At 36.1% G+C, this 11457-nt stretch overlaps 1 protein-coding gene across 1 annotated transcript in view; it reads left to right on the top strand.

Moving 5' to 3' along the window:
* Window positions 1-343: 343 nt before the first annotated feature.
* HYDIN (HYDIN axonemal central pair apparatus protein) overlaps window positions 344-11457 on the top strand; it is a 334542-nt gene continuing 323428 nt past the window's right edge. Inside the window, exons 1-3 of the mRNA XM_077756337.1 lie at window positions 344-478; window positions 2495-2620; window positions 9978-10097. Coding sequence (XP_077612463.1) covers window positions 344-478; window positions 2495-2620; window positions 9978-10097 — 381 coding nt within the window. The remainder of the gene's footprint in view (window positions 479-2494; window positions 2621-9977; window positions 10098-11457) is intronic.

Genomic DNA, 11457 nt, shown 5'->3' with positions numbered 1-11457 from the left:
AGCAGTGTTTATTTGTTTATCTTGGAGGATAAAAGTACCAGAATGTAAGGAGCTGCTTATATTTCCTTGTCTTCCCTGAGCCACTCCAGAATCACTTGGTTTGTCTAAAAGGAACCCTAGACCCTGGGATAAGGCTAAATCTGTATTAATTACATAGAATAGACTCCTTTAGTTAAGGCATTTGTTGCAAGAATTCGGTGTATTCTTGAATATTAGTTTTTTCCAAAGCTTTTGTGTTTAAAAAAGCTTTAAAAAATTGGGGCCTGTATTCAGGAATTAACTGTTATTTGCTCTAAAGCTTTTTAAATTTTTATTTCTAGGTGAATGAAAGAAAGAACTAAAGATGGCGAGTAGAAGACTTGAGGAGTCCATGGGGGCTGTTCAGATGGGGTTAGTCAGAATGCTGAAAGGGTTCCAAAGCAAGGTTTTGCCACCCTTGAATCCAAAGGTGGTTACAAAAGAAGAAGTAAATCGAATGGTAATGTATCCAAGACTTTCTTAATTTTTTTTTTAATGTTCTTATTTATTTCTAGGAGAGAGAGAGAGACAGCGTGAGCAGGGGAGGGTCAGAGAGAGAGGGAGACACAGACTCTGAAACAGGCTCCAGGCACTGAGCTGGCAGTCAGCACAGAGCCCGACGCGGGGCTTGAACCCACAAACTGTGAGATCATGACCTAAGTGAAAGTCGGACACTTAACCAACTAAGCCACCCAGGCGCCCCAAGACTTTCTGTGTAACATACCTAACACAGCCTCCTCAGGAGGATGACAGCTGCTACTTGGCATTCTCAGAAATCACATGGAGAATTACTGACTGATGATGTCAATTTAGCTATTGCTGCAGAGCACAGGCACCTCTTAGAGCCAGGGAAGTTTTTGAAATCAGGTACCTCAAAGCAGAGGCTTGAATTGCTTAAGTTAATCAGTTTAAGTAAGACTACGCAATCAAATTATTATGTTTTTCTAAACATTAGGTTGAACCCTATGAGACTGTGTAGTTCAAAACAATCAGATATCAGAATTTCATAGGGTTTAACTTAAATAATTTATTACGTGTTGATTGGCAAGAGTTATTTCTGTTTGCATATTTGTAGAACATAGAGTATCAAAATAATGACTATATGATACCAAAGAAAAATACCTATTTCCCTGTCCTTTAAAATAAAATATATTTCTAGTTTTAATGAGTTATAATAATTTGATGAGAACTGGATTATGAACTCATGCTATAGAGAATATCAAGAACATTGTACAGGGTTCGAAATGGTATTCACTGTATTTAAAAAACTAGTCTCAAATTATGTTCTGATTAGAAAAATAAAACCTATCATCAGTCTATTTTGTGATGTTAGAGTTTTGTATTCAAAGTAACTCCTCATATTTGCTTTTAAGATTTTATTATTTTTATTTAAACTGCAACACAGCTGAAACTTCCTAACATTTTAGTATTCTAACCTGGATTCCAATCAAAAAGAACCTTGAAGATGAAGTTGGAAGCTGTATTAGAAATATGCCTTCATTTAAATGGATTCAATCACAGAATTTAATTTTGTATGGATTTTGAAGAGCAGTGATTTTAACCCAAGGTGAAATCAATCAACTAAATTATATAACTTCTGAATATTTTAAAAAGTCTTGATATATACTGAAGCATTATGTTGCTGTCAGTGATCATCATCCCCACTTGCAAGTAAGCCTTGGGACATTCCAGAACAACAATAAGTAGATAATGGTGTTCGGTCCTGGGTAACTAAGCCTTGTTGGGTTATTTAAATAATTTTTATTTAAATGATAGGTTAAATTTTTTTCTTCATAACATTAAAAAGTGTTAAAGCATTTTGTGTTCCTGTTTGGGTGTGTGATTATGACTGGCTGCTGGTTCTGAGGATGGATGGACTTCATGCTCTTTTAAAACAAGGTCTAAATGCACTCTTGTGATTTCTTAAAAGTTCAAACTCATTTCTAAGCTGTGCAGTCATACTTCCTAGAACCTCCTCATTTCACAAGATTCCTCTTTAACCTGATACAGCAGGATAGTGAAAACATCCAAAAGCTTTGCACATTTGTTGTAACTTTGAGTTGAGAAATAGAAGCATTTCAAATTCCTTAGCTCTGAAGACTTGAAGAAGTGATTTTGGAAGCAGGGTTGTGTGTTCAGATGCTCCTTCTGAGCATAAATGTTAAGCTCTTTGGACATGTTCCTGTGCAATTTCTTGACTCCCCTCCAGCTCCCAGTTTCTTTTGTGTGATGTCTTCAAAATGACAAGGAAACAGCAACTACATGTCATTTCAAATTACCATGCAAAGTGCTCAAAAGTGCACAGGTTCTTCTCTTGTATTATTTAGTTAATTTAAATATTTTATAAGGGAACTTAGTGTCATTCCAGAATTATCCTGAAAGTTGCAAACACAAATTATTCATTATTGGCACTCATGGAAACACTTTTTCAGTATAACCGTTTATGAATCTTCAGCTGTTTTGTTTTAAATTCTAGCTGACACCCTCGGAGTTCCTGAAGGAAATGTCACTCACCACAGAGCAGAGACTGGCTAAGACACGTTTGATGTGCCGACCACAGATCATCGAACTTTTAGATATGGGGGAAACAACACATCAAAAGGTAGCTACTTTCTGTCACGGTTATCTATGAAGCAAGTCCTGGAATAATGTGAACATTCTAGAACAACAGTTACTAATAGTTATCATTTCTGGGATGAACCTCCATGAGTTGAACTGCTGGAGATTAGCCTCCTCTCAAAGGCTTCCTGGATTATTCCTGAGAGATTTTCAGAGATCTTTCCCCTGATGAACGAGTCCCTGAGACTCATTTGCTCTTGTTGTGACACCATTGCCTCCCCTGTTTGGGATCTGCACAAAATCTGCTCTTCTGAGCACCGCTAGCATTAGTTATTGTTTCTTCTCTTCTCTGCCAGCACCCTCTACCTTTGAGGGCAGTGAACAAGGCTTTTCCCAGTGCTAATTCATCATTGCTCGTTTCCCATAGCATGACTGAGACCAGACTGTGCGTATATTCCTGTGTGTACTGCTTGTGTGTGTTTTAACATATTTTGAGCCCTGCTATGAAGGATGAGGAAATTAGTATACTGTATCTCACCATTTTTCCTCTTTCTTCTTTCAACTCAGTGGGTTGTTTTTTACTTTATTTTCTGGATTTCATTTGTTCTTAGTTGGGTGACAGTCATCCCCTACTAATACTTTTAAGAAGAGCTTATGGACAGTATACTTCCTTGGTTTTATATGTTTGACAATATTTGTGTGTTGCCTTTATGCTGAACTTCAGATTTGCCTTCTTGGCACACATATATTCCCCATAAGAGCTTTGTGGGCATTTTCCTCACCTTCTGGCTTTAATGGTAAGCAGAAATAAGATACATAATGGTATGCAGAGGTGTGATGAAGCCAGCTTGATTTATAGAGACTTGAATCTTTTAGCTCATGTGCCCAAAGATTGTTTCTAATTTAATATCCAGTGATTGTATTATGGTGTGAATAAACTTTTCTTGAGATACTATGTGTCTTTAGTTTACATCTAGAAAGTTTTTCTTGAATTACCCAGTGTTTGTTCTTGCCATTTTTGGTTCTTTTTTTTTTTTTTTTTTTTTTTTAGGAATATCAATTATGAACATGTTGCACCTTCTTTATCTTCCTTTCTATATCTTGTATTTCCTCTCTCATCTGTCTTTAATTTTCTGTTCATTTACATTTCATTGTTTTTATATTGATATGCTATCCTCTGTGTCCCTTACTTTGAGTTTTGTGTATGTGTGTTTCTTTTGTAATTCATCCTTCAGCTTGATTAGTTTGGGGCTTCTGGGTTCTCTCACAGCATTTGACTCAGCATCTCTTTCTTTCTTTCTTTTTTTTTTTTTTAAGGTTTTCTTTATTTTTGAGAGAGAGAAAGACAGCATGATCAAGGGAGGGTCAGAGAGAGAGGGAGATACAGAATCCAAAGACAGGCTCCAGGCTCTGAGGTAGCTGCCAGCACAGAGCCCGATGCCAGGCTCAAACTCACCTGTGAGATCATGACCTGAGCCGAAGTCGGATGCTTAATTGACTGAGCCACCAGGCGCCCCCAGCATTTCTTTTTTATACCTTTTTATTCACTGTAGCTCAGATATCATACTTCTTTGGTTTCTTCCAACTTCACTGGCTGTTTTTTGTCTTGTATTATTTTTTTGGATAGCGCTACTCTTCCTGATCATTAAATGTACTTTTACAACAAGTACTGAGCTCCCCCAAACTTGGTCCTTCAACTTCTTTCTCTTTTCAACTCATTCTTTAGATGACTCTTTCTAAGAATAAGGCTTTAAATTCTACTTTTTAAATGATTACTTTCATAATTATTTCTCCTGCAATGGCCTATCCTCTGAACTCTGAATCACATATTCAGCCCAATGAATGATTGGCAGCAAAAACTTAAAATATCTAAGATCTAATGTTTCTGTTATGTTCCCTCCCTGAAGACATGATCTCTTCTTTTTGGTCTCCTCCCTCTAGTATATAGTACCCCCATTTTTTCTTCAGGCCCCTCCCACCAGTATATAGTATCACATTTATCTATTTCTTTAGGCCAGAAGTCTACCTTGGAGTTATCTCAGATTCCTCTTTTTTCTTGCATCTTATATGAGGTCCAATGACAAATGCTATAAACTCTGCTTTCACAAATACGTGTTTAATCAAACTACTTCTCACCACCACCACCCTCCCATTTCAAGCCACCATCCTCTAGACTACTGAAATAGTATCCCTGTTTCCATCTCATTGCCCTGTCATCAATTCTGCACAAAGAAGAATGATTTTTTTAAAATGTAAACTAGAATATGTTATTTCCGTATCTAAAACCATCCAAAAGCTTCCTATTGCCCTCAGAGTTATAGGACCCTGTATCATCTTATCCTACCTACTTCCCTCATAGTCTTCATTTTCTTCCACTCTTCCCTTTCATTGTCTTCTAGCTGTGCTATATCCATCAGCTGCTGTTTGAACACTCAAAGATAATTCCCACCCCAGGGCCTTTGCACTTGCTATTCCTTCTAATTGGAATGTTATTCTCTCAGATCTTTGCATGATTTGCTTCAGATCTCTACTTGGATGTCTTTTTCTCAGAGAGGTCATCCCTTAACTACCTATTGAAAAGAGCATACATCCTGCATTCACCCTTTCTCCTTGTCCTACTTTAGTATCCTTCATAGCATATCACTGCCTGACCTCATATTATATATTTCTTTATTTTTTTTAATCCATTTCCCCCAAGAATGTCAGCTTTGTTCACTACTATATGCTTAACATATGAAAAATATTGGAAACTCAGTATTTATTGAGTGAACACATGAATTTTTCATCTCTTTGATCGCTTTTTTTCCTCCCTGCACTCTTAATTATTTGCTTTGTGCTCTGAGATTTTTTTCCATTATGTTAATTTTTGAGTTTATAGTGAAATGATGTAGTTAATATTTTCATTGCTTCGTGGCAACTTTTCTGTTAACTATTCTTCATTTGCCATTTTCTTATTCCGTTTGTTCTTGAATTTTTATATAGATCTTGATTATTGTTATTATTGTTATTATTACCACTCATTTTCAAAAGAAAGAAGGACGTTTTTCCTGGACTTGCTGTTGTTGGCATTTACTGTTGAGGCAGGGCCTGGCAGGGTCCCAGACCAGCAGGAATCCTCCACGATTCTCTGCAGCATTTTATGAAAGAGGATTATATGCTGTGTTTATTTGGAACGGGCTGAGAAGAAGGAAGGTAAAATAACTGAGTTGTGTTAGCCTTTCCTTCTCCCCAGAGTTGTGACTTGTAGGGGCCCTTCTGATTCAGTTTTTATCTTCTAGCCTGTCTCAGTGACTAGCTGCTTCCTATAAATATGCAGATTTATGTATAGCCCAAATCAACCCAGCCTTCCCTCCTATTTCCTGGTGGTAGATGATGTCCACGGGATTTCTTGTTGCCCTTCTGATTATTCCAGACAATGAGTTGGTGGTTTTGTCCCTATTGTTTATATCTTATATTAGTGTAGTATTTTTTTTTTTTTTACAATTGATGAGCCAATATTGATACATTTTTATTAACTAAAGTCTGTAGTTTACACTGGGGTTAATTGTGAATCCATATATTTTATAATAGCTTTTGACAGATGTGTAATGACATAGATCTGTTATAACTGTACCATACAGAATAGTTTCCCTGCCCTAAAAATCATGTGCTCAAGTAGCCATCTTTCCCTCCTCCCCCTGAACCATTGATAATCACTTATCTTTTTGTTGTCTTTATTTTTGTACCTTTTCCAGAATGTCATATATCTGAATCATACAGTATGTATCCTTTTCTGATTGGCTTTTCTCAGCAGTATGCTTTTAAGGTTCCTTTTAATCTTAATTTTTTTTTAATATATTTCACCTGCTTCTCTGAATTTACTACTAGTTTTAATAGAATCCTGAGTAAAAGTTATGATCAAAGGTATCCCTGTCTTGTCCCCTAAAGTAAGAAAAAAAATCCAACATGTTACCATTAAGTATGTTATTGTTTTCTTTGTGAAGATTTAGATAGTCTTTGTCATATTGAGGACCTGTTTTTCTTTGTGTGCTAGGAGGGTTTTTTTTTTAACGTTTTATTTATTTCTAGGAGAGAGAGAGAGAAAGAGAGACAGCGTGAGCAGGGGAGGGTCAGAGAGAGAGGGAGTCACAGACTGAAACAGGCTCCAGGCTCTGAGCTGGCAGTCAGCACAGAGCCCGACGCGGGGCTCCAACCCACGATCCGCGAGATCATGACCTAAGCAAAAGTCAGACGCTTAACCGACTAAACCACCCAGGCGCCCCAGGAGGGTTTTTTTTTTTTTATTGTGAATAGATATTTAATTTTATCAGATGTTTTTCTACATCTATAGAAATGATTATAATAATTTTCTCCTTTATTGTTTTGTGTCAATACATTTTAGGTAACATTTTTATTGAATTTGTGAGTGTATAGGTGTGTGTATTATAAGCATATAGCTTGATGAATTTTCACAAAATAAAGATACTCTTATGACCACCACTCAGATGAAAGAATGTAAAATTTAACATTACTGGCATCCTAGAAGCTTTCTTATGTCCTTCTCAGTCATTACCTCTCTCTCTTCTTCAGAAGAACTGCTCATCATAGGTTTATTTTTCCTTTATTCAACCTCATATAAGTGGAATACCACCATATATACTCTTTAATTTCTGGCTAATTTAAGTCAATATATTATGTTTTGAAGATTTGTGTTGTTGTGCTTAGTAATAGGTGGTTCATTTTTATTATATGGTATTCCATTGTATGGCTACACCACCGTTTATCCGTTTTACTGTTGATGAGCATTTGGCTTTTCCCACTTTTTGACCTTATAAATGATGGTGTTATAAACATTCTCGTGCACTTCTTTTAGTGCACATGTATGCAATTCTATTGGGCCTACACATAAAAGTGGAATTTCTAGGTGATAGGCTATGCATGTGTCTCTTTATTAATTGCCAGTTTTCTAAAGTGTTTCTACCATTATACTACCGTTAGCTGTGTGTGGGAATTTCAGTTGGAATTGCTAATACTTACTAATGCTTAAGACTGTCAGTCTCTTTAATTGAAATGATTCTATTGGGTATCTAGTATTGTCACAGTGCAGTTTAATTTTCAGAATCTTGATTTCTAACGAGGTTAAGCAACTTTTCATGTTTATTAGCCATTTGGTTATCATCATATAAATTGTATGTTTATGTGTTTTGTTGACTTCTTACTGTTTTGTAAAAGTTCTTCATAAATTCTGGAGATTAGTCCTTTATCAATTATGTGTATTGCAAATAGTCTCCAATTCTTTGGATTTTCTTATACATTTCTTTTTNAGCATTCAAGAGTCTCTCATGGTTGGCCTCCCTCTCTCTCCCCAACTTTTTTTCCCCTTCTTCTCCCCCATGGCCCTCTGCTAAGTTCCTCCTAGTCCACCTATATGTGCAAACATATGGTATCTGTCCTTCTCTGCCTGACTTATTTCACTCAGCATAACACCCTCAAGTTCCATCCACATTGGTACAAATGGCCGGATTTCATTTTTTCTCATTGGCATGTAGTATTTCATTGTATAGATAAACCACATCTTCTTGATTCATTCGTCCGTTGATGGACACTTAGGCTCTTTCCATGTTTTGGTTATTGTTGAGAGTGCTGCTATGAACATTGGGGTACATGTGCCCCTATGCATCGGCACTCCTGTATCCCTTGGGTAAATTCCTAGCAGTGCTACTACTGGGTCATAGGGGAGTCCTACTGTTAATTTTTTGAGGAACCTCTGCACTGTTTTCCAGAGGGGCTGCACGAGTTTACATTCTCACCAACAGTGTAGGAGGGTGCCCATTTCTCCACATCCTCGCCAGCATCTAGAGTTCTCTAATTTGCTCATTTTAGCCACTCTGACCAGCGTGAGGTAGGATCTCAGTGTGGCTTTGATTTGCATTTCCCTGATGATGAGGAATGCTGAGCATCATTTCATGTGTCTGTTGGCCATCTGGATGTCCTCTTTGGAGAAGTGTCTGTTCATGTCTTCTGCCCAGATAAATAACTTATTAATACTAATTTCTAATAGTTTAAAAGTTATTTTGAATTTTCTAAATAAGCATTTTTTTCTTCTGGGGAAAATGACAATTTTGTTTATTCTTAATGAGCTTCTGTTAAAACAGCTTTGAATTTCTGAGATAAACCCAATTTGATCATGATGTTTTATTCTTTTTATATATTGTGAGTTTCACTTTGCTAATGTTTTGTTCCTTTAAAAAACCTCTAATCATTTATAAGTAAGGTTAGTCTATAGTTTTCCTTTTTCCCACCATCTTTCTTAGTTATATGAAAGTTATGCTAACTAATATCATCAAGTTGGAAGACGTTAATTTTTTTCTTTCTTTCAGGAGAGTTTCTATAATATTTGATTTGTGTCTTTAAATGTTTGCTAGAATTTGCTTGTAAAGTTATTTGGGCTGGAGTTTTCTCTATGAAAACACTTTTACTTACAGTTTTAATTTATCTAATAGTTACAGAACTACTCATATTTTCTATGTTTTGGTGCTAGTTTTGAAAGTTGTATTTTCTTAGGATTTGTACTTTTTAATGAATATTTTCCCATTTATTGACATACTATCCATTTGTTATTTTTTACATAGTTCAGTTTCTATTGTAATGTCCCTATTTTCATTCTTTATATTGGCTTATTGTGACTTTTGTCTTAATTTCTTGATTGTGCTCATTAGGTATTTTATCAATTTATGAGTCTTTTCAAAGATTCAACTTTTGGCTTTCTTGATTCTTTAATATGGTTACTTTCTATTTCATTAATTTTTGCTGTTGTTTTTGTTATGTTGCTTTTTCATTTGTTTGGATTTTGTTCTTGTTTTCATGTTTGCTATTGCTTTTCTTAATTATTGAGGTGGATGCTTACATCTTTACTTTCCAACGTATACTTAAGGTGCCCCAGGGTGCAACTATAAGCTCACAGGGCATCATGGGATATTCTAAAATTTTAAGGAAACATGGCAATACTCAAAACCTGTTGGATACTACACAAGCTAATAGTTTGAGGTAATTCATAATTTCAACATTATATCAGACTGTCTTGTTAGCTCTTCAGTGCCTCTAAGCAGATATTTGTTGATACAGTTTTTCTTGTTATTTTAATGGGAAGATTGGTTCAAATAAGTTTTGGGTTGGTGTTCTAATTAGTGTATATATTTTTTAATTGAGGACAAAATCTTCTACTTTGTTTTGTATTAAACAAGTTGATCACAGTAACTTTACTACTTATAACAATTATTGTTTATAGTAGTTATCCATTTCTGAGTGTTTCCTATGTTTTTAGTATTAATATCCATAGGTCTATGTAGTATTTTCATATCTTCCCCAGTCATTTCTTCCACTGTATGACTATATACTGAATTTTTTTCTTTTCGATGCAGTTTTCAGGAATTGACCTGGATCAGGCATTATTCCAGCCCTTTCCATCAGAAATTGTATTTCAGAACTATACTCCTTGTGAAGTCTATGAAGTTCCATTGGTTTTGAGAAACAATGACAAAGTGAGTATGTTTGCTGAATGTACCTTTCATGGAATATATAAAGGGATTAAATAAAATGGAATCCTGTAGGATCTTAGATGAATTCTCTAATTTGAGAGACCTAAGAAAATAGATGAAAACATGCCCTTTGACTGTAAACTTAATGAAGACAAGACTGTGTTGGTTGGTGTGTTCATACATGTTCAGGCCCAGGTCAGTGCCCACCAAATAGTCAACTCCAAACATGCACGGTAACATTTTGTTGAGTAAAATATTGGTTAGGTAAATGTCATGAAGTTCTTATGTATGACTGCTTCAACTAGTTTTTCACTTAAGACAGGGCGATTACTATTCATGCTTACATACTCTGCACTTAGAGCCACCATTTCTCAAATAAGGGTATAGGCTCTTCGATATGAATTGAGGTTGTTGAGCCAAATTATTTATACTTTACAAATTGTATTTTTAAAAACTTCAAAAAAATAAAGTTCCCTTTCCCCTTTTTCTATCTCTTCCCTTCTACCTCAGATAGCCTTTAGATTTTGTCTACAGATAGTTTTGGACTGCTTCTCCCAATGTCTATACCTTGTCCTTTTGTGGTTGCCATTGAGTCTCTTCTCCATCCATATGCCTTTTTCCCCCAAGAGATAAATTAGGCTATACTTCAAGAAAAAGGTGTTAAGTTCCTGAAGATTTCCTGGACATCTAACAATAATGGAAGAAAGAATAATGTGGGAGTTCAGCATAAAGCACAGCTAAAGTGTGAAAAGTAGCCAGATGGGGAGGAAGGCATCGAATAGTTACTAAACTTCAGATGTAAAGGCAGTAGGAATATCTCAGGAGTTTAAGAGTGTAGAGACAAAAAGCCTAGCTGTAAGAGAAAATAAAAAAATAAATGAAGACTATGCAAGAATACTTGCAGTTATATTTGGTACAGTAGCTCATTAAAGGAATCAGTGATGCCTTTCAGAGATCAATGGGGTGATTTAGTGACAGCAAAGTCAGACTCTGGAGAAAATGGTAAATTTAGCTTTTGGCGGCAGGAATGTTAGCAAGTGAAGCTCAAGGGACAGAAGTTAAAAGGGTAGTCAGAGAGAAGAAAGAGAATCTGAGATGCTCAGGATTAAGCCCCTAGACCTTAAGAAGAGATACATTACATACACAGTAGGGCTCTCTCTTTTCATGTAGAGCTGCCAACCAAGTCACTTTGTCACTTCCAGTTCTCTTTTTCCCCCGCACCATGACTTTTTGACTCTTGCTCAGGTATTTTAAGGCTATTAAAGACAGAGAGGAGCTGGCCCAAGGGTACTTTGGTCACTCCTTAGCCCTAAACAAGCTATGATTCCCAGCGGGTATACATGAGCAAGTAAAGGGGTATAGG

This window comes from Crocuta crocuta, unplaced genomic scaffold (genome assembly GCF_008692635.1).
Source record: "Crocuta crocuta isolate KB4526 unplaced genomic scaffold, BGI_CrCroc_1.0 scaffold388, whole genome shotgun sequence".
Classification (NCBI taxonomy): domain Eukaryota; kingdom Metazoa; phylum Chordata; class Mammalia; order Carnivora; family Hyaenidae; genus Crocuta; species Crocuta crocuta.
The sequence above is the reverse complement of the archived record's forward strand: the minus strand, read 5'-3'. Positions and strand labels throughout refer to the sequence as shown.